The sequence below is a fragment of the Geospiza fortis genome, unplaced genomic scaffold, assembly GCF_000277835.1.
Source record: "Geospiza fortis unplaced genomic scaffold, GeoFor_1.0 scaffold56, whole genome shotgun sequence".
NCBI classification, from domain to species: domain Eukaryota; kingdom Metazoa; phylum Chordata; class Aves; order Passeriformes; family Thraupidae; genus Geospiza; species Geospiza fortis.
Genome location: NW_005054413.1, coordinates 2557593 through 2581178, shown reverse-complemented (window position 1 = coordinate 2581178; position 23586 = coordinate 2557593). Strand labels below are relative to the sequence as shown.

The following is a 23586-nucleotide window of genomic DNA, read 5'->3' as shown; positions in this document are numbered from 1 at the left end:
TCACCTCTTTACTGAACTCCTTTATATCTCCATATATTACATAATGTGGACATACTCCATGTATACTGCAATGCAGCTGCTTGCTACTTCATTGCTACTGTCATGCATGCATACTGTGTGCTCTGCATCATGTACATTATCAGTAAAGGCATCTGGCAAGATTTTAAGGTCATGTTTGTGCAAATCCATGAGCATATTCAAGTCTATTTTTTAAACTTGTCCTTGTGAGGCACTCTTAGCTTTACAGGTATCTCATATTTAACTGTCTGTGCATTTGCTAAGTGCAGAGTACATTATCCTTAAAGATAATCTCATTCCATGCCTCCTTGCTTTGCTGAGATTTTTCTTTAAGATTTTTTCTTGAATATTTTTCAGTAAATGAGCAGGTTTGGCATTGTGTGTATTGGATTTGGATATTACTCACTTGTGCTTTTCTCCCCCCTCTAATATGGGTAAGACTCACAATTAACTTGTTCTAATGATATGTTATTGTAATAGAATGTTTTAGGTAATGTCTTTTATTGGCACAATGCCCCAAACTGGCACAATGCCTCAAGATCCTTGGCAGGGCACACACGAGAAATACATCAATTGCTGTTATATATTAATTACATACTCTGATCCTCTTTCTGTGAAGAAGAAATATGTCACTTAGTTTTGACCCTAGATCTGACAGCTGTATTGCTGTTGGGTACAGACCTACATCCAATAATGGTCTCTGTGCCTGGAGCTCCTTGTACTCTGCAAAGGCAGTTTGTGCTTGTTTCAAAACTTCAAAAAGTGCCAGAGTATTTAATAGAATAAAGTCACTGGTTGAGTGTGATTCTATCCTAGTCTGTTTTGCCTTGTTTTTAAAACTTTGCTATCTATACAGGGATTACTTTGAAAAGTTCAGCTGAGTAAACAAAAATATGGAAATCCCTATACATGAATGTGTATTACCCAAGTGTTGTAACTTCTTTAAAGCAGTGAAAGACATTTGTTTGAGGTTGAAGGTAATGGCACCCATAATCCTCTTCATCTGAAGCTGGAGAAATCGTGGTTCATCTCTTGGTGCAGCTGTTTGGTGTAAGTGAGCACTCCTTCAAAAGAAGGGCTCTGCAGTGTCCCACACTGCTGGAGCACTGGTGAGCTGCATTGGGCTGTGGCATCCATGGTGCCTTCTGCAGCTCCTGTGCTGCTGTAGTTAGAATGGGAGAGCCTGAGGGAGAAGGCCAGGCAAGAGGAATGTAGGTATGAAAACTAAAAGAGAAAAAGAAAATTAATTCAATTCTTTTGATAACAAAAGGAATGAGACATCTTTTTTTCCTTTGTGTCTGTATTTCTTGTTATAAAAAGAAAAGAAAATTAGAAATAAAAGACCAGCTCACAGGTTTTCAGATAGATGTGTAATTGAAACAGATGTCAAAGCTATCTTTTATGCAAAAATTTATGCATAAGAAGGTGTAGTTTTGGGGTATGTTCTTGCTCCATGTTAGAGGACCCTTTCAATGAGAAGAATAGTTCTTTCCACAGGTCTTGTCATGTTTGCAGTATACAGTTTTGCTTCAAGTGGGTCTGTGTGTTCCAGCAGCCAGCTGTACAAATGGCAGGACAGACTTAGTGGGAGTATAATGAGTTGGCTGGTAAAAATGGAAAGTGAGAAAAATGCATGTGCAAGTTGTTTTCAATGGCACCAAATAGTTGTCAGCTGTGGTTGGATTACTCCAGAGAAAATTCTTTTTTACAATCTTCTTCATTTTTCTTCTAATTTCAGAGAGTGCAAGTTGCTGGTCAGGTTTGCTTCAGCAGCTGTGGGTCTATCCCCTAGAAGTTCTCAAAAGCCAATTAGTCACCAGTGCAGGGATGTATGAGTCTATAAACAAAGTAAATAGTTTAGAATCTTTTTTTCAATAGAACATGCATGATGAGAATGTCAGCAAATCTAGTCATAAGGGCTGTTTCTGACTTTGAAAGATGTTTTTTATGGATAAATTCTTCTGTTGAATAAATCTTATGATTTTCAAATTGTGTATATAATTTGGTAATGAATGTATACTGGTTACTTGAGAAAAACAGTGAATATAAATGTGTCTGCCAGAGTTGCTTACCTTACATTCTGCAGTGTTATTATTCAAAGAATCAAAAGGTAATACAGTAACACTCAAAAACTGAACTATTGCCTGACAGTTGGAGAGAAAATTCTGTTCATTTACTAAAACTGAACATTTGGAGAATAATGTTAGCAAATGAAAAACACAAAAGATAACTCTCATCCTTTTTAAACAGCAAATTTCTCAGTGAAAATAATAATTTATGCAGTAACAAAGTATTTTAAAAAGTGCTTAGTAAACATTATTCCAAAAGTTTTTCTTTATGGAAATCCTAAATTTTTATTCTTTGTCTCTGATCTTAGCCTGTTAGCTGAATTTTGATGGAAAATTTGGACAATATATCTATAACCTTATTATATTTAGATTTTAATGAAAAAAAAGCCAAAATGTAACTTAATTGTAACACCTGGAAACTTAAGTATATTTTACAAGGAAGGAGGATGTACTTCTGCATTTTATCTGCAAATGTAATAAAGAATATATAATAGGTTAAGTGAATATTAGAGTACTTATTACTTCCATACCCCTCAGTGAGAGATTTTTATCCAAGGAACAGTTTGTCATTTATTTAGCTAAGTTTGTATTTATCAGACTGGCTCTCTGATAATAGCTGGCAGAACAATAAAAGGCTGTGTTCAGCTTCAGAGACAGTCTTCTTACAAGACCAAACTGGGGGGAAAACAATCCCTTCTTGTTAATGATTAAGAAACTTTACTACAGCTTTATCTCACATGTTAATAGACACATACAGAGAGAGAGATTTCTGCCTTCCTGGAGCCAGGTTGTAACTGGCTCTAGATCAAGGAAAAAGGTCTATCTTCAAAGTGTTATGTTACTTACATTTAGAAATAGGATTTTGGCTTTTATAATGAGAAGCATCAATTCTTTGAAGGACAGGAAAAGAATATAGCTAATACTTGTGAAATTCAGAAGCATCAAAAACCCAACTGCAATATTAAGGCTGACATTGTTATGTGTGTAATTGAGCAAATTATGTGTTTACATTCTTAAACACTCTACTTTCTAAATATGACTTTTTATTACATTCTGTTATTCTTGCTATGAAAAGACCCCCAGCAGAACAAAAGAAAAGTATTTTTTTATTGTTGAAATAGAAGTTCTGCTGTAGATAAAAGTGCAGCTGAGGTAGTTTTCCCAAAGGAATATAAATAAAGAAATATGAAATCCTTTTAAGTCTAATCTGTTTTGGGCTTGCCAGCCCCTATCATGCAATATTTTTAAAAAACAGAAAATCTGAGTTAATCTGTTGTTGGGTGGAACCCTGGCTCAAGAGCTGAGAATCCTTCTATACTAATGATGATATATTTCCAAAACACATCACACACGGCTATCAGAACATATCCTGAGCAAGGCAGAGGAAGCTTTGTCCTTGTCAAAGAGCATGAAGATACAGTGTTTACACTGAAAAGCTGGTAAGAAAGCTGAGTGATATCCTTGACTTGCATCTCCCCACAGAGCCCTTGTTTTTCTTGCAGAACCACTTTGAAGCCCATCAAGAGGAAGGGATGGTAATCTCTCACATGGCTGTGGCTGGAGTGGGAGTCTGGATTGCCTTCACATCTGGATCTACCCTTCGACTGTTCCACACGGAGACACTGAAACACCTCCAGGACGTTAACATTGCCACACCTGTTCACAATATGTTGCCAGGTAGCTGAATTGCATCATATGGTAACATTTTTGTTTTATCACTGTTGTTCTTCAGTGCTCTAGATTAGGATAGAATCAGAAGGTTCATCTCAGACTTTGCGTCTGGTAAGTGTGTCCTGACTATTTATTTACTTCAGTAAGTCGTAGTCCATCTGCTGCCCTGGTGAACAATGTGTGTGCAGTGAGCTGGTTGAGTAACAGCAGGTTGAGATAAGCAGGTAGATTCTTCTGTTTGGTCATATTTTTTGTGTGACTGTGAAACAGTTGGACAATGTAATCTGTCATGAAATTGTGTTTTACTTTGCAGAGATTAGCATTTGCTTTTGGAACCTTAGAATCTAGTACTTGGTGGAATCATTTTGCCTAGGATCTGGACCAAAAAACCACTTGCTTAATTTTAGTTATATCAGTAGATCCAGGGAACTCAGCTGAACCACTCACATGCTGCCATTTCACAGTGTGTTCAGTGTTTTGCTGACCCGAGCTCTAACTTGGTGCATTAAATGATTAGTTTTAAATCTAACCTCTGGTTGTTAGGATAAAATTTTAAAAATTAAAACTCTTTACGTGTTTTAAGACAGATAATAAGCAGATAATAATTTTAATAAGCAGTTGAAATGGCTTGTGTCAGTTTAGCAAGTGAATGACAAGGGCCTCAGCATCAGCAAGCGCATCAGGTGGGAGCTGGGGCTGTGCTGGAAGGAGAGAGACAGAAAAGTGGTACTGGCATGGCTGAGCATGAGGTATCCATGGGTGGACAACCATTCTTTCTGTCTCTCCTTGTTGGTAGACTGGAATAGACCAAACTTCTGCAGTTTTTATGGGCAATGTGTGTGCCAGCTTTATTGCTTAGTTTTACTAGCTGAAGCCAGTTCTTCCCACACAGAGATTATATTTATATTCTCACAGGAGTTAGGCATAAATCTTACATCAAAAATGCTTCACTTTTTCAGTGTCTTCTTCTTACCACGTTTTCTTTCAGATGACATTAGCTTTGCAATAAAACTTCATTATAAATTTTATCTGTTTGCCAGGTTCTAGACAGGGTGCTTTTTACATGAGGTGTTTGACCATAGCTCCAGCACTGAACAGCAGCAAATCATCTGCCTTTAAATAGATAATTTGATTGAATTAATCAGAATTGTGCAAAGAAATCAAGATCAGTTATAAAAAGATTAACTTTTAGTATGTTCTGCTGTACATAGCAAGGGGAAAAAGGGAAGCAAGACCCCCTTTATACATATTTTCTGCATATAAATATATTCAAAAATTTAGCTTTGTGTTCATTGCCATGGCAATAAAACTGCTGATATAACATACCATTTTTTTTGTCAAGAGTTTTAGCTAATTATAGCTCCTTGGTGTCATTCCTACCCATTTTAGTTCCTTTTTTTTTTCTCAGTGTCTTCACAGAAAGCACACCAGTGAATGGAAATGGAAGGCTATTTTGGGAGTAGGACATTATTATAGCAAATGTTCAAAGGGAGACTCCTTTCTAAAAATGAACTGAATTTCAATTATTTAGCAGCAGCTCTCAGGCCTGTTTATATGATCTCAAAAATGCTGCAACAACAAAGCCTAAAGACAGAGTTTTTGGAGGTCTACATAATAAAGCAGCAATTTCAGAATTAAAAGGAGCTAAAGAATCAAGTTCTGTACAGTATATATTAAGATAAAAAAGGATAAAAAAACCAACAAAGTGAAACTGAATTACAACATGATGAAATAGCTGTATATTTACAATATATGTATTTGCCTTCATGAGAGATTTTTATGACATTTAGTTTTAAAGTAAACAGCTCTGTTAGCTTTCTGAAATTCAACAGAAGTTCCTTAATATGCAGAAATAACAGATAAGTAAAAATTTAAGTGGTCTTGAAATGAGAGAAGAAACTTGTGTAAAAATATTGCTAAGAGTCTTAAGGAGAGAGATATAAAAGGCAAGATCTCTGTATAACTTTGAAGCAGCTGGGCTTCTTTTCTCTGGATTTTAGAAGTAACAAGATGTATTACTGGCCCAATAGGCTACCTAGAGATGTCTTCACTTAAAAGTAATGTAAATAAGAGGAACGTTGCTTCATTAAGTTAATGACATTTTTTTGTTGTTATGCTGTACAAGTAAAAGAAAAAATTACTGTCACTGTTAGGAATGATTACTGTGAGTTACAGTACTGAAAAGTACAGTAACTAAGCAGAGTAGGAGGGTCTCATAACCTTAAAAATGAGTTCTCATAGCAGTAAATTTCCCCAATTTGTTTCTTAGGAGAAGACAGTTTTAGATATCACAGCTCTCTGTCTTGTAAAGGACAGAATCACCGGGGAGTGAAATGGCACAGAAGGCAATTGTCCTTATGATTTGGTGAAGTTTAGTAATGCAAAAAAAGAGACTGTGTCTGGCAGATTCTTTTACCTGCTGGAGGTAATTTTAAATGTGTGGCAGTCCATTTCTGAGTTTTGGAGATCAGAGGGCTACTCACTTTCTGAAGCAGTGGAAAGTTTGTGTGTAGGAATGCAGGACTGGAAATGAAACCAGGATCACAGAGGTGACTGTGGAATAGACATTTGGTCTAGACTAGTCTGCACTACCTTTACTTCATATATCATAAAAAATATTTCTTAATAATGTATAACAAGATTGTGTTCTGTAACAATAGATCAAATACCATGTGAGAAAGGAAGAGAATGGTTGAGAGGAAGAGCATAGTCATTGTTACAGATCCAGCTAGCTGTTTATTTCACTATCTAGTTCACTGTGGATTGACAGTACAGCTGGATTGCTTTTAAGGAGCCCAAGCACAGCTCTGTTATCTTAAGAGGGCATGCTGAGCAGCAGAGAAATCTATTAACATTTGAAGACAAATACTCACACTTCACTAGTGCAAGAGATGTCATTTGTAGAGCAAGTTTATGCTTAAATTTTGTGATCTGTAGCTGAAGGATCAACAAAGTCAGTTTTTCACCAGCCTTTGCAGAGCTCACATCAAAAAAATCATACTGTACATGAACAGATCACTTGTTTCTTCATAGTCACAGTCAGTATTTTATCAAAGAATATCCTTAAACAAGTTTTTGCCCTCAACTCTACAAGAATTTGCCTTTTTAAAGAGACTACTGTAATTACTGTGACCTTGATACTTCATTGCTCGTATGGATGATCACAGGTTACCTGTTTAACAAAGAGATGATTTCTGCTTAACTTGCCATATTCTGTTTATATCCATATATCCTCTAACGGCATGAGTGTTTCCTGGGAACAGATGGCAAAAGCAAAGGAAAAAATCATTTCCTCTCTACAAAAAAACAACTATAATATGAGGCTTTACAGCTTGCTTTTTTCCCACCCTGCCAGGCGCCAGAGCATGAAATGCAGTTGCTTTATGATTACGGTTGGAAAATGATAAAAAGATGAGAAAACTTCAGGTCAGCCCAGCAGATCTGTACAGTGGGCTGGTTTTTTACATTGTAGGAGCAGCATGGCCATGTAAGAGGATATGGAGTAATGTCCTCGCACCTAATTGGAGTTGAATTCAGATCTGTGAGGATTTATCCAGCTCTGGTGGTTGTTGTAATGGAGACCTGAGAAGGGTGAACACAGAGCAGACCATACACTTAATTATTGGCTTCAGTTCTTGCAAAGTCAAGATTTTGGTCAGATTATTTTACAGGTTTTAACAGTTTTTTCCTCATTGGGACAGTGTGATCTAAAGTTGCTATTTAAAGATGAGTATTTTATTGGTTTTGGAATATGTTTATCAGTTTCCCTTCTTAACTTGTTAATTTGTCTGCTTATTGCATAATATATTCTGGGGAATTGGATTGACTGTTTCCCTCTGAATTTGAAATATATCAAAACAAAAAGTCAGAAAATAACAAAGATAAATACGATTTCAAACCTTGGCTAGCAGATAAATTAATATTTTAAGTTAGCATTTTTTTAAACTTTTTTAGTGTTTTTATGTTATTTAAAGTATCTTCCCAGATGCAGATCTTTCCTTTTCACAGCAAGCAATTTTTGTTTTGACCTCACTGTAGCTGTTTCATGCTTTAGATTGTGATCAGTGTTTAAGATTCTAAGTTGCTGGCTGATAATTTGCTGGTTTTACCTATGGAAACAGTAACACATATCTGCCAGGTAAAAATTACTGTCTAACAGTTGCTTCAGGTTTGGAGTATGAAATCATGAATATAATGTTATCTTTTAAATGCTAAAAAGCATTAAAGTTCTAAAAGTAGGAGCATCTTGCTTCTGCAGGCGATTGAGAGGCAACAGTGCACTTGGAGCTTTTGATAATATAAAAGTTAAAGAATTGTACTCAAGTATTTGTGTAGTTTGTAGAAGAAACTCTAGGTTAAGCTAAGCTTGTACCTTACCTTGCACTTGCTGTGGTACAGGTGGTAGGAAAGGACTCACATGTCATAAATAAATTGAGCAAGCCTGAGCACTAAATCACAGAATTTAAATACTGATTTTGAAAACTCCAGAACACAGAGGTGTTTGGGCATTATTTTGGAACTTCTTTTGTGCTGAAGGAGTGCCTTATTGTGATTTGTTTTGGAAACTAAATGAATCCCATTAATATCTCAAAAAAGCCAAAACAAAAAAAAGCCCTAACAACAAACCCAACTAAACAACAAACCCATTGAAAAGGCAAAAACAATTCAAAAGATTTGTAATTTGTGTACAACATAGACTATCCTTGCTTATTTAGCTGAGGAGAGATGATGCATCCTACCAACATAAACACGTATAGTTCATGGCACTCAATGTAGTCTGCAGAAGTAGGTGGAGCCTTTTAGACTTGTCCTTGTTACACCTGACTGGGATGACCTAATCATTGTGCCTTTAGGGTGGTCTAGGATGTGCTTTTAGGTAGACAGACCTTGCATTCCAGATCTGACCCTATGTGAGTTTCTTAAAACACACATTGCTGAGTTAATACCTGGTTTTGTAAAGTTCTGTGAGGAAAGACTTGGACTGTGGTCTGCCTCCTGTTTTCCAGTCAAGTGCTTTGGGTGACTGTCAAGCTGCTCCTTCCCTGCTGTCCCAGTGAGTCTGTAATTCATGTATTCCTGGCTGTAAATTAGCTCAGCTCCAAGGGACAAGACAGAAAATGCATTCATTTGTGAAACACCATAATTAACATCCTTCTCCAAAGTGTTGAACGTGAGGGTTCACTCAAGTTAAATGAAACATGGAATTCAAACTCTAGACCTACTGATGAAGTGATTCACAGTTTGAGAGGTATGATGAAGATGGAATGACTGCTCTCTTACATGTAGAGTTAATAATAAATCCAGGAATGTGTGTGTTTTGGACCTGAAATTCCTTGAGCTTCGAGCAGAGTTTAAATGCTCCGTCCCATGAACTTGGGCAAAAGTTTGGGCAGATCATAGTTTCCGTTTCTGAACCTTGTCATGGGCATTTTGAAAATCCACTTAAATGGAATCAAACATATTTTTAGTCAGCATTGCAAGCAAAAATTACTTCGTTTTCACTAGAAAAATAGCAATCCTCTAAATAGTGTTGTAGAAAACCATAGAATCATGGAGTAATTTTGATTGGAATTTATTCTGGAGGCATTCTTGTTCATCCTTCATGAAGAAGGCCTGATTAGACCTGGTTGTTCAAGGTCTTGTCCTGCCAAATTTTTAATACTTCTGAATAGGATGGAGATCCCCCCTCCTCTCTGACCAACTCGTTGCAGTTTTTCACCACCTTTATGGTGATGCAGCTTTTCCCTGTGCAGAATAAAATTTTCCCATGCTCTAAATTTGAGCATGTTGTGTCTTATCATACCACTGTGCACATGTGGACAGAGTCTGCCTGTCTTCTGTGCATCCTTCCATCAGGTAGGTGCAGACAGCACTTCCTTTAATATCTCCAGTCCCCTGTTCCTCTTGGTTGGACTTCTTCCAATATGCCAATGCCATGTGGGGACCCAAACTTAGACAGGTGGATGCAGTACTTCTGATAGAGTTTCACAGATTAAAAACTAGGAGAAAAAAATAATCATAAGCAGTCTTGAGTCTTGTGTATAGAGTGTTACTGAGTATTGTGAAGTGAAATGCTTTTCTGTTTTATTATTGGGAATATACAAACAGCCTGTTCATAAAAGCATGTTTGTAGAGACAGTCTGTGTCTACCTCTGGATGCTGTGGTTCAGAGATTTAGGGCAGAATGTTTCAGATGTTCAATAATATTTAAACTGTCATGTATGTAAAGTGTAATTCCATAATCCAACAAAATACTTGCCTTGCAATGAGCGCTTTGCTGAATTGAGATGGTTCAGCTGATTGTGTTTGCCTGAAGTTGCTTTGATCTAGGCAAAGGTCGCCACTGTTCAGTAACAGAGCACTTGCTAAACCCCCCAGGGCAGCAGCGTGTCTCTGTGACCAGCCTCCTGGTGTGCCATGGGTTACTGCTGGTTGGAACAAACCTGGGGATTATAGTAGCCTTACCAGTGCCACGCCTGCAGGGGATTCCCAAAGTAACTGGTGAGTGAAATTGCTCAAACAGATCGAGTACTGAAGATGTCACTTTCTCTTCTGCTAGTATCCTAAGTGAACCTGCCAAATTATATGTATTGTTTAAATAAAAGTTAGAGCTGTGTGATGAAATTATATTTGTTTTTCTTTCTGATCTTTACAGTATTATCCAGATACTTGTCTAGTTTTGTCTGTTGTTTGAGAGGGGACAACTGTTTTTCTTTAAGAGATAGGCATGAATACTGTCTGAGTACAGCCAGATACATGGGGATGAAAAGAGAATGCAGACAGTCTTATTTCCAGATTTAGGGAAAATAGATGCATTAGGTTTAGAGACATAGATACTTTAAAATGAGCATGTTGTCTAACTGTTTTTTGAATAGATTGGTTGTGTTCCCTTTTCCCCCAAACTGGAAACTTGGAATATATGAGAGTATATATTTAATATTTTTTAACAGTGGTCAAGGTTTTTGCATTCTGGAGAGATGTGTTTATGAGTTATTTTCATATTACCCCATTTGAAATACAAACACACAAATGCTCCTATATCACTGTACAAATGTTTAGGCTACTATTAGAAGCAAGATTTTAACTATGTGTTTAACAGGGGCTTTTCCCCCATGTTTTGGATTCAGAATTCTGTTCAAGCTTCTGTGCTGCAGAGGGAAGCTGGCAGATTTTATGGAGCAAGCTGTTTGCAGCTTCCTCCAGGGGGAAAAAAAAGCTTATGTAACTTCACAAAATGAAAATTAAATCCTCTGTGTTCAGCAAAATACGCAGCAACAATCTGGTGTGACACAGGATAAATGCTTTGTAAAAATCTGGAACCTGTCTTAGGTGAAAATAAATACAATTACAAGAATATGCATAGTTGCAGAATCAAAAAATCATTCTTCCATTTTCTGTTTTTATTATTTTGGTTTATGTCATATATTCTTGCATTTATCTGGGATCAAGATTTGTCAGATTTCACAGACCTAGAAACATTATATTTAGAGATCTGGTTTTATAGTCTTTGATAACTGTGTTTTGAATTTTAAAACTGTGGCTTTTTCCCATTATGTTTCCAATAGCGATAATTCATATGAATGTACTTCCTGTGAAAGCAGAATCTGTTTCCTTTAAAATGTGAAATGCTTTTGGGAGTCAGGGATGGATGTAGTGATTTATAAGATTTGTGGGCTTTTCCCCTTGCTAGCCTAGCTCTTTTTAATATTGTAGCTTACTTGATAGAATTCAATTTTTTCTCCCTTTTTTTTTTTGCTTTAAAAGGCACATCTATTAATGCTGTTACAGCTTCTCAATTTGGCTATGTGCAATTTTTTTCATACATTCTAAATATTTGCACTGTGTAAATCTTCCTTGTACCACCAATATCCCACTGATTAAATACTTAAAAAAAAAAAAAGAAAAAAGAATAGTTCAGTCAGTTCCTTATGATTCTATAATGGTAACTAGACAGCCATAAGGATGAGTTTTAGTTCCTGTTCTACAGTGTGGATGGGTCTGTTGCAGTGAAACAGATGTTCTTATACTGTTCTGGAGAGGTGCAGAGGTAGAACAGGATTGATTTGGGGTATGCAAAATATGTGGGGATTACTGGAGAAAACACAGTGTTACATTTGTGTTCATTCCAGCTAAAACATCAGCAGTATTTCTGTGCTCATGCCGTAGTGAGAACAGAGCACAAAAGTACATAATCTAAAGTTCATATTCCATATTTCAGCTGATTTATTAGTCCTAAGACACTTGTGGTAGAACATTATTTTTGTACTTTTTTTCTGTAAATAGTGTCCACACAAGGCAAAAGACTGGATGCATATAATAGGGCTTTAAGAGTTACGCTATTCTGAGCAAATTTCATGAACTAATTATGGTAGAACACTGTGGTCTGAGAAATAATGTTCTTTAATTGTGTCTTTTCTTTTGGCTCCAGGAAGAGGAATGGTGTCATACCATGCACACAATAGCCCAGTCAAGTTTCTTGTAACAGCTACATCTATAAACAAAAAGAACAGAAACAAACTGAGAAACAGCCTCCCTCCTGGCTCAGAACCTAAGGACGATGACCAAAAGAACATTCTGCACAGTGAACGGCCGGGCTCTTCCCTCAGTAACACCCAGGACACTGCAGTTTGGCTGGGGGATTCAGCAGGGTCCATTGCGCAAAGAAGTGACTTGTCATCATCCTCTGGGTCCCTTACTTTGTCTCATGGATCAAGTTCCCTAGAACACAGACCAGAGGACAGTAACATTTATGAGCTTCTGAAAGATCAAAATATCTCATTTAAAAGTAAAAGACAGAAATCTAAGAAAATGAAAGCAAGTTCTGTTTTAGTAATTTCTGGTGGCCAAGGACACAGAAGAGTGAACAAGAAGACCAAGCAGCAGCGACAAGATGAACTAGTGTCTTCAGTGATGGTCTGGCAAATCCCACTATTAAATATCTAACTGAACTAAATCCAAGATTGTTTTTGCTATTAAAAGAAATGTGATATCCTTTTGTGGCTAATGCCAGCTTAGGACCCAAGCAGATAGGCTTTATATATCTGGGAGCAATTTCACTAGGCTTGGATCACAGGATTAAGGGTGCAAGACAGTCTTCACATATTTAGAACATTCTGCAGTGTTAGAGTATTGGAAAATATTTAGCTATTGGTGCTGTCTTTGATACTCAGAAAAAAAAGGAATGTTAGGGACTTTAAAATGGTTTTAGAATCTCTTACCTAATTTATACTCACATTTATAAATATCTTAATTATGTTCTATAGCACTTAGGGAAGGCAAGGAAGACATGCCATGTCTCATGCTGGTTTCTGCTTGCATAAATCAGTTATTCCTACTTTTTCCAAAGTGACATATTTCATGGAAGAGTAGATTTTAATAAATTAACAAATATTTTTAAGTAATAAGTAGTCTAATGTGAGCTAGTACTAATTTGGCAAGAATTATAATAGTCTAAAACTTCATTCCACATACCAGAGTTTGGTTGGAACAAAACTGGCTAAATTAATTAATCAGTATTTGTTTATTTCAACACAGAATATAGATTTTTTAAAAATACTAATTTCTAATGCTCAGTTATTAGAAATCTTTCAATACAAAAAGCACATTAATTTTCTTGGTAGGTGTGATGTGTATGCAACTTGGTTTTGTTATACAGAAAGTTGCAAGGATGCAATGGCTTTGGGCAAATAGAAAATACAGATACAGGACAGCTGTGCATTATAGTGCTGCTAACATCCTCCCTCTGCAACTCAATATCAAAGCTAAACATGGATTGTAACATTTTTAAGGAGGCATGCACATCCAGTAAATTAATATTGAAGTTATTAATTAAGTCATTAATTGGGAAGATACATATACTAATATAGGAATATCTATAGGAAGTACTATCTGTAGGTAATCACTATAAGTCCTAAATTAACTGAGTTGTGCTGTGTCCCCAAGCAAGCATTTATCACATACTGTCACAGTGCAACAGCGACAGCAGAGGTATGGTCATACCTGAGTGGTGAGCCCTTCTTTTCTCCCAGTTTCAGCAAAGCACGGCCCTGTAAATGGAATTGGGAAAGTGGGGTGCACAGCTTCATTCCCTCAGATGGGCAAGTTGTCACTTTGGTACTGTTAAAAGGATGAATTCTAAGTAGGGACCTGATCAACATTTTATTCATGAATTGATGTCTTTCCAAAGGAAACTTTGAATTTGGGATTCGTACTGAAATTGCCTGTTGCCCTAATCTCTGCACATGTGAAATACAAGACAAAGGCTTCAGCTCATAAAGACATTGCCAGAAATGGTGACAAGACACATCCTTCAGTCAAAATCTGCTTAATGCAGGTACCTTGGTGAATAGAGTTGCTGGGAACATTCTTTTCCCTAATCAGTAGACTGAAATACAGAGAAATGAGAATGATTAAGTTTCAGTTTTGTGAAGAACTCTAATGCTGCGCATCGATTCAGTAAAATGCCATCTGAAGTAGAACATTTGTCAGATGTATGCATTGACTAGAATCGAATAAAACTTCTGGCTGCTTTGGTACCATTATTATCCCAGTAAAAAAGTGATTTACCCTGAAATTGTTTTTGCTACTTCTAATTCAAAGCCTTTATTCCACTATGTTCTGTTTCAATCTGCCTGTTTCAAATCACTCTCTACCATAAGGGCAGTGTTTCCCAGCATGTGCCATTTCAAGACAAACAGTACTAGAGACTGAGGTATTTTTGTTGGATATAGTAGTAGGGTTGGGGTTTTTAAAATAATGCTGAAATTTATTTTCTTAATTTTGCAACAGATCTGTGTACGTGTAAAATTTTCAGTCTTTTCTGCTTTATAAAGCAAACCTCTATCAAGGTGACCCCAAAATCGGTGTGTAGGCTGGCTGAGCCTACACACTGATTTTGACAGAGCACTGACTAACATCAGGTCTTCCCTGATGCCTGACACCAGTGAGGGGGACAGAGGGAATGCTGTTGAAGGCAGTCTTTGTCTGCACAGTGGCACCAAAATAGGCATTTCACAATCAGGTGTGCATCCTGATTTCAGAGGCTTTTCCCATATCCTCCATTGAGCCATAATAGCATGGGTTTCAATGAGTCACAAAGGACACTTGTTATAGATGGGATTGTAGGCTTAGGATCTTCATTACTGTTTTGTGCTTTTCTTCCATGTCTTTTGCTATGTGTCTTGCAACTTCAGTTGGGTATTGTCAGTGTTGGCATAGGCTTAGTGTTGGCTTGAGTCCTGGTAGGGGAAAAAAAAAAGGAAAAAAGCAGAGTGCCTCTAAGCCAGGCATCTGGCAACATTTTCCCAAACTTTTCTTCTTCTCCTCTCTGACCTACTGCTTAGGCTCCCCTGGCTTGAGAGATCAAGGCCAGTTTAATTTTCTATATTCTTCCGTAGCTATGGCCCTGGGAGCTGCTCTTTGCCCACTGTGTGGAAGTACTACATTGTACAGTTTAATGTATGTATGCTGAAAAGCAAGTGAAGAGATTCTTCTGTGTATAAAGCATAAATAATCTAGTATCCCTTGGCTACACTGCAGCAAAAGGACCACAGGTTTTATTTTGCATGCTCCTTGGGCATGGTATTCCATGTCCCTGCCTTCAGGACTGGAGAATCACATCTACTCCCTGATGGATCTTGATCACCAGGAGCAGTAAGTAGAGTCCACCACACACTCAACTGGAAATCCATGCATTACAGGATCCTCTAGCAGTATCTGGAGAGTTGTAAAGAAACTTTTAACCTGTCAGTTGAAATGTAATTTTCTTTGGTTCTATCAATAGAACAAATCAATAGAACAAAGTACAAATCTGCTCTTCTGAAAGTATGTTGAAGTTTTGCCAGTGACTTCTGTAAGAAAAGAATGGGTCCCTCATTCAATTCCCCTATTTTGAAAATAGCTATCTATTTATCTTTCTAAGCTGTAAAGCAAGAGAGAAAGTGTATGTCTGCCTATAAAAATACATCTTGTCATAAACTAGATTTTGTCAGTAACTAACTGAGTACAAGGGGCAATGTTCCTTTTTGACATGCAACTTTCTGGTATTACCTTACTATAAAAACAGGCAGGAACCAAAGTTTGTCTTACAGCTGACAAATAGTCCTTATAGCTGTTGTAGACTGTGCTAATCAGAGGTTGGATTTTGCTTTCTGGTACTGCTTTTCTAGATTAACAGAAGTTATGAAAATAATAGGAAAAAGGGAAGCAAATGTAACCACTACAATATATCCTATATATGTTTTCTAACACATAGTAGTGTCTTTTGTAACATGAGCCATAAAACTTGTGTATTTATGTTCAAAGTATAAATTGAGAAAAATGTTGAATAAAAAATATGATAAAAATTAACTTCAGAAGAACATCTTGGGTTGTCATTTTAACTAGAAGGTTAGAATTTGGGTCATGCGTTAATGAATAATATATATATATATTAATGGACTCATGCAAGAGAAAATAGGATATGTGGTTAAAATGACAAAGATGACTTTTTTTTTTAATATATATTTCTACAATTTAAATGCCAGCAAATGCAGTTTCTGAAAATTATGCAGTCATTTATTATTAGGTTTGATTACTGTATCAATGGACCCAAATAGTGTCTAAGCAGTAGAATTTCTACTATGCTGTGTGGAGTAAGCATCAGCACTTGGGCAGCATGCATGCTGCATAAAAATGAGAAGCATTAATTTTGAAAATGAGTATTGCAGAGCCAAGGCTTTAAGAGAATAAATTAATTTTCAGTTGCTAACAGGCAATTCTTTCTAATTAATCTGCCCTAAAGGATACATACATAATCCCATGACTGTGTTTAAATACAGAGATTTGTATTTATCAGGCTCAGCAATAGCCTTTTCGAGTGTACCTAGAATAAACAAACAAGAGGATTTACTGAGAATTCCTTGGTTGCTAGGAAAGCCTGCCTTTTCGCTCCCGGCCGTATACCACATCTCTTTAATACATGCTTCTGAAAAACATCAAATAATTTGAGCACAGGATACCTGTGCACATTTGGATACAGATTCTGTTCCAATGGGAATTTACAGCTCATTATTTATGGTGACAATCTGAGGGCTAAAATTGCTTACTGCCTCTTTGAGAGAGGCCTGAATATTGGGAAGGATTTCCTGAACTGTGGTTCAGTGCTTAAACGTCACTGCTCCTCTCTCTTCCATCCTATTTAATTTTCTAACTGCATATAGACAAATTGGTTTTTGTAAAATGCATTTGCAGGTGAATATCAGTCATTTGAAAGGTGCAGCTGTAATGGAGGGTTCTGCATGAGCTAGTCTGTATTGCAGTGAGTATGCCATGGAGCTGTAACAGTATTTTTAGAACTGCTTTACATAGCTTCATAGTAATAATACTTCATATAATAATAGTCCTGTTAAGAAGGCAGATTAGTATCTGTAGCTAGGAAGAAAATAAGTTGAAAAGCATTTGCCTGACTTGAAGCTATATGATGAGTCTGTAAAAGCACACAGATTAAAGCCATTGCTGCTCTCTAAGCCCATGATTAGTCCTTTAAACAATCTCCTCCTTGCAGGTGTCCTGTATATGTGGTGGTGGAAAATGTCTGTTGAGCAAACTGGCCAGGAGCAGGGCGGCAACTGGAGTGCTGAGCTGTGATCACAGGTAGTAGCTGGCTGGCTGGGGTTGAGCCTGGCCTGGGCTGCTCCCATCAGACAGCACTGGCAAAGCCACTTACCTGCTACATTTTAGGAACTGATTAACTATGTTGATGTAAATTGTGTGGTGCCATTTGCAGAATAGGTTTTCTGCCTCTAGTGTCTTGATACTGATGCACCCATGCATGTATCCATAAAACCTTTCTGTGGGATGGTTGCCCATAAGTCTGGAACTTGGGACCTGTCAGGAGATAGAAATACCTACTAGCATAGACTTGACATGTACCATACAGGTACCAAGCTGGTATGAAGAGTGCCACTGTTAATCTGGGTTGGTTCATCAGCTGTTTGTACCATGCCACAGCGCAAAATTCTGGTCTACTTCCCATACCTTTTAAGATTTAGGGGCTTTATAGCACTATGTAGAATCTGCGTCCTGTTTCCTCACAATTGCAGAGCATGCACACTGCCAGATCTAGCTGCTATTCAATTTGAGAAATCTAGCTCGAGATTTTTCAGAATTAGTTGCTGCTGCCTTGCAATTGTGCTTATTTGATTAATAGCATTTTCTTTAAAGACATGCCTAGCTACCAAATTGCCAGAAACGCTTTTTCCTCCTAAAACAAGAGTCAACAAAGCAACACTGAAACAGCTTCAGATCAAAGGATCAGAAAATTTCCTAGCAAATGAAGATTTACTGTGTAACTCCATTTGAAATGCAGCAATGCCGATATATGACCAAAAGCGCTTCAAGTGCTTTGGCCAAGCTCCATAAACCACACTATAAAGCAGTTAGTCTTTCACAGCATGACCTTCAAAGGTGTTCAAAGGGATTTTTTTCTTCCAGCAGAGCAGGCCTTGACAGCAGAACTGCAAGTTCTACTGTTGCACATATTGTTATACTCCAGTGATAATCACAGTTATCATTAGTGTGTGTCCAAACCTACAAGATGAGCCAGAACACCTAGGATTAAAATGACACATCTTGGGGGAGATGAAATGATTGTAAGAATTTACTGGAAATACAATTTCAGGAGTATTTTGACATCAAAAGGTTCAGCTGAGCCTCCAGCTGAGTTTTCTCAAAGCACTGAAGTACCTGATTTCCACTGAAACCTATGTATCTTAAATGGCCAAATGCAGAGAACAAGAATGGCTTTAAATTCAAAAAACTTAACTACAGAGCTACAGAAGTTTCATTTTTCCTTTCTCCTATTCAACATTGGAGAGAAACTCTGTGGGTTTCAACTTGAGCATCAGGATCACCTTTAATGTGGATACAAAAACTGCATTCACTCTTGCCTTCCAAATCAAATTGTTTAAATTGTTTCCTGTGGGCTTTTCTGGTTTGCTCTATCTGTGTGTATTTCAAGTTGCAGAACATGCCTACCAGACTACACTTACTAAATGCTTTTTAGTGTTCCCTTTCTAAGGAGATTTTTTTTTCTTTAGAGTTGGGTAGCACAGACTGCATGCTTTAATAAGGAGGATTACCCCCAAGATTTGTCAGAGCAACCACTCTTCTGCAATGTTGCTCAGAGTAACCTGTGATGCTTTTAATCCTGCTCACAGGCACTGACACCATCAGTTAACTTAAGCTGCATCTGCATTGCTGACCTGCAGGGCACTGCAGAGGTTACAGACACACCGTGAGGGCGTATCGAGTGGGATCCCTGTGCCCGTCCTGCCCTTGCCTCTCAGGGGAGCAAAGCTGGTTATAGCCTATGCCAATACATGACAACATTCCATGTGGCATTTGGGGAGAAATGTACAGGTAATGAGGTATTTTGCTCACAGGTAGAGGTGTTTTGCTCTACACATGTAGATGAGACAGATGATGGGAACGATCTGTCACCAATTATGGCTGAGAAGAAATGACTGGATAAATTCAGCAATGTAAAGAGCAAGAGTAAGCTTTAATTTTTTTTTCCCAAATTCTTTTGGGTTTTATTTTTAGTAATTTCGGGGATGATATGCACATTTTCTCAATTGTTCATCTAAGTAAACGTTGTGTATTCCCCATCTTTTAACCTTATCAGATGTTTTCAACCTCATTAAAAGCTGCCCCACCTATTCAGAACACTCTTGGCTGGCAGAAGTCTGTGTTAATAAGGTCTTTTTTTTAACGCTGGTTGCTTTTTCTTAAATTAAAAACAATATTAATTTGTCTCTGGAGCACAGAAGTATGCAAACCAACACTGAAGAAATCTTTATGATTTATTTTTCCTTACACCTCTAAGGCTCTATCTGTTGCAAGCTGATAACCCTCATTGTGCAAACAGCACTTTTGTCCCAATTCTACTATCTGGGTGTATTACAGGGATGTGTGAAAAATAATACAGGCAGATCAGCTTGGCCCTGCATCAGATCTATACAACATATCATGTGTAACATGTATACAGCATGTATAGGTTTTGTTTTCCAAATATAAAAAATGTATTTTAGGCATCTTTGCTCAGCAGAAGTACAATAACTATTTGGTCTGTTCTAGCAATAGCATCAAACCAGTCCTTGAGTCTGTTGTATTACAACACAAAGAAGCATTTCACATGGGAGTGTTCAGCTGTTAAACACAGGATGAGCAAAAGAAGTCAGGTTTTCTTTTCTCTTTGTTTTGTTTTTGTTTTACACATTGGCTTCTAGCCTGGGCACTGTAGGGAACATAGACATTGGCTACTACCACTAAGTATCTGACACTCCAGTAATCTATTCACAGAAGGAATTCCAGCAAGTTTCAACTATTATCTGTTCCAGAATTTTGATGCTGCAACATTTTTTTTTCAATGCATACTTGTGCCAATCCAAATCACAATAAAAACCCCAACAAAACTCCAACAAAACGACCCACCAGAAACCTAAATATAGCCTACCAACAGCTTTGCATGTGCAAAGGTACTGGTGGCAAGTCTGTGCAGACATACCAGTCCTGCCTAGTGTGCTGGACATGTGCCCACAATGTGATGGACTCTGAGCAAAAACTGCAAAGCCCACCTTATTAGCTGGTTAAATAATTGAACTGGACCCATATGCACTTCCATGCTGCCATGGGTACTCTACCTGCAGGATTCTACTTTGCTTACTTAGAGAAGCTAGCCTGCATAAGCTGTGAGCTACACTGTGAGCCTGTTATCTAGGAAGGCTTAATGTTTCTTGATTCAGAGGATGTGGAGTGAATATTTCATCTGGATAAAAGAATTATTTGGTTAAATTATTCCTAACCTCCTTAAATGAGAAGTTCTGCCAAGAATCAACCACCTGAGACTGGGAAGATTTATTTTTGATGTGACCTACTGGCTAATTTTGGCTGAGGAGCTGTGCATTTGCTCCAGCTACTGTGACAGCCCAATCCTGCAAGACAGCCTACGAGCTGGGAATGGCAGCAATGCGGCTGTGGTGCAGCCAGTGGGAGAAAGAAAATAAATATATTACCTTGCCCTGGAAGAGCATGGCCCTGATAAGCTCTGAGTGGATGTGCTCTGGATCAGGATGCTGTTTGGTGACCCTGTCATGAGAAAGGCATTCATCACTATTGCCTATTTCTGCACTGGAGACGTTGCAGCATTATGCCTCCTAGAAGGAATACTTTGTTTTGCCTGATGTGGATTAAAGAGGTGTGTGAGGCAAAAAACCTTCCCACTACTATTTCTTCCTTTGGATTTTCTTCCTTTTTAACCAGAGAAACACTTGATAAAATTGTTTTGTTCAAAACTGTATTTCCTTTTAATTACTGAGCACCACTGCTGCTATGTGAGAGAGCACAGGCTGCATGTCCAGAAGGAAGTCTGCTGTATGTGACTGGGTAGGGGCTGCCTGAGGTTTCTGGGGCAGAGCACAGCAAATACTTCCCTTCCTGCCTCTGCTCAGCACTCTACTGTTGTTGCCCCAGGCTAGCTGCCCCTTGCAGAATACAGGATCTCAGCAAGTCCTGATGGCCAGTAGCAGCATTAAAATAATCTATATCAGTCCCCTTGAATATTTGTTGCATCAGCTGGGCTACAGAAATGCATTTCAGGCACCAAACTACATATCATGTGACCTGTGTGATACCTGATTTCTTTAGGACAAGGTCTTTTCTACACTGGGACAATGATTCATCTCATGTAATTCAGGCATTTAAAAATTGTCTACAGCTGTACCAGTCTGACTTTACAGCTAATGGAGAAAAATAAGAAATATCAAAGGATGATTCCCCTCATCCTAAGGTAAGATGTCAAAGATAGGTGAGAAAAATTGCCCTTCAGACATAGTTATTCCTGTACATCAATTATAAATGGAGCCTCGGGAACTCAGGTTAAGTAGGGAAATTGAGTGACTAAAACTGAGATGATTTCCACAATGCGTGTCCCAGTTTTTTCATCACCTCCAGTTCTGTGAGAAACTGTGAGGCCAATTGATGAGCAGCCTTATTCTCCATGGCAAGTGTCCTCGCCTATGATCCACAGAGCAGCAGTATTTTGCAAAAGTTATGCTAAGAGGTCAGCAACTCCTTTACATTTGTTTTCACTAATGGCTTTAATGACAAAGGAGCATGGGGAACTGTAAAGAAACTTGGTGGGAGGAAAGTAGACTGAGTTACAAAGTTAGGGAATTGCTGCCCAAAGCTGAACTTTCATAAAGGTCATTTTACCTGATCTGCTTCTGGCAACATTCAGTGAGAGCAGAGGATGAAGTCTGCAAAAGCCAAGTGCTACCTGACTTCTCAGGCTAGGGTCTCCATAGAATTGGATTTTGTATAGGTCTCCTGCTGGCTCCATGCACAGGGGCAAGTATGGCTCATAAAAGCACAATATGCTACTTCCTACCCACCACAGGTTTTCAAATTGTCTCCACAAACTATAACTCAGACATCTCTGTGTACACTCATACTGGAATGTGATGTGGCAATTAAACCTGAAGAGAAGCTAAGAAAATCCAGTAGTAGTTAAAATTATTATGTATTCAGAAAACATGAGTCAGAATGATATTATCTCAGATATTATACTGCTGCCACAGTCACATAACTCTCATCAGTGTGAATAGAACTCAGGCACCTTAAAGAGAGACAATACTCCACAGAGAAACAGAACAACAGATCTTAGAAGTGAAAATAATTTTCCATAGCTGTATCAGTTGTCTAATTTTAGTGTCATCTTGAATCATATAGTATTTAAAGTAGCATGAAACAGCAAGAATATTAATTCCGGATGTCAGAGAGAAGAGTTATTTCTGGCAGGTTTTAATGGATCTGCTGTATCACATGGAAATTTCTTCCAGCTAGCCAGGAATAAAACCATGTACAAAACTTAAATTCTAACCTTGTAATAGAACCAAATCAGGGTGACAAATTTACAGTTATGCTAAAGCCACATGTGGTTACTGTCTCTTCTAAGACCCTGGTAACACTTTATGATTGTTCCTTATCTATTTTATAGCTCCCAGAAGAGCACTCCCCCTCTCAGTCGAGATGAGACACGACCTCTGCTTGAACACCAGCCTGCTGGTTAAGAGCTGCTCTGAAGTCAGAGCACAATGTGAGTGAAGCCAAGGGTTTCAAGTGGTTACAGTTACCCAGCACTGCATGCAAGTACTTTAGTTTATTAAGTGCTAAGTCAACACATAAGAGTTTTTAGCACAACCGATGTCAAAAAGGAGAAGCAATAGGACAAAATGAAGGAGAAGACACACAACCACGCTTAGCCATCACAGCCTTGATGATGGAAGAACATACAGCTGCAATGGCCACACTGCCAGCACAGGAGCAATTAATTGTCAGGTTAATTTGAGACAGGAGATGGTAGTAGCTTTTCAAGTCTGCTCAGGGGTGTCTCCCAAGGCCAGGAGCCACTCACTGGGCACCGCAGGGGAACCAGTCTGACAGGTCCCTGGAGTCCGTGGACAGGGAAAAAGAGCAAACCTGCAGATGAATAGTGTTTTGAGACAGCAGTATCATAGGAAAACTATATGCTATACGATATAACCCAGCACCAGAAATGGGTCAGGGATTAGGGCGGCACGTCTGCCGTCTTGGCAGAAATCAAACTGCAGCCTGCGCTGGGACTTGAGCTGGGTTAGGTACCACTGCCTGTGTCGGGAGCAGACCCAGAGTACAAATAACATAATGCGAAAAGGTTTTTAAGAAACTGAAAAGCGAGTTTAATTCTGGGAATCCCGATGAGGGTCTGAGCTTTGAAGCGCAGGAGAAAATGGGACCTGCGCCGGCAGCC

General features: G+C 38.2%; 1 protein-coding gene across 1 annotated transcript in view; it reads left to right on the top strand.

Moving 5' to 3' along the window:
• Window positions 1-16106, top strand: part of ARHGEF10 (Rho guanine nucleotide exchange factor 10) — a 58889-nt gene extending 42783 nt beyond the window's left edge. Inside the window, exons 13-15 of the mRNA XM_005426390.3 lie at window positions 3590-3764; window positions 10137-10259; window positions 12187-16106. Coding sequence (XP_005426447.3) covers window positions 3590-3764; window positions 10137-10259; window positions 12187-12701 — 813 coding nt within the window. The 3' untranslated portion in view covers window positions 12702-16106. The remainder of the gene's footprint in view (window positions 1-3589; window positions 3765-10136; window positions 10260-12186) is intronic.
• Window positions 16107-23586: the final 7480 nt, after the last annotated feature.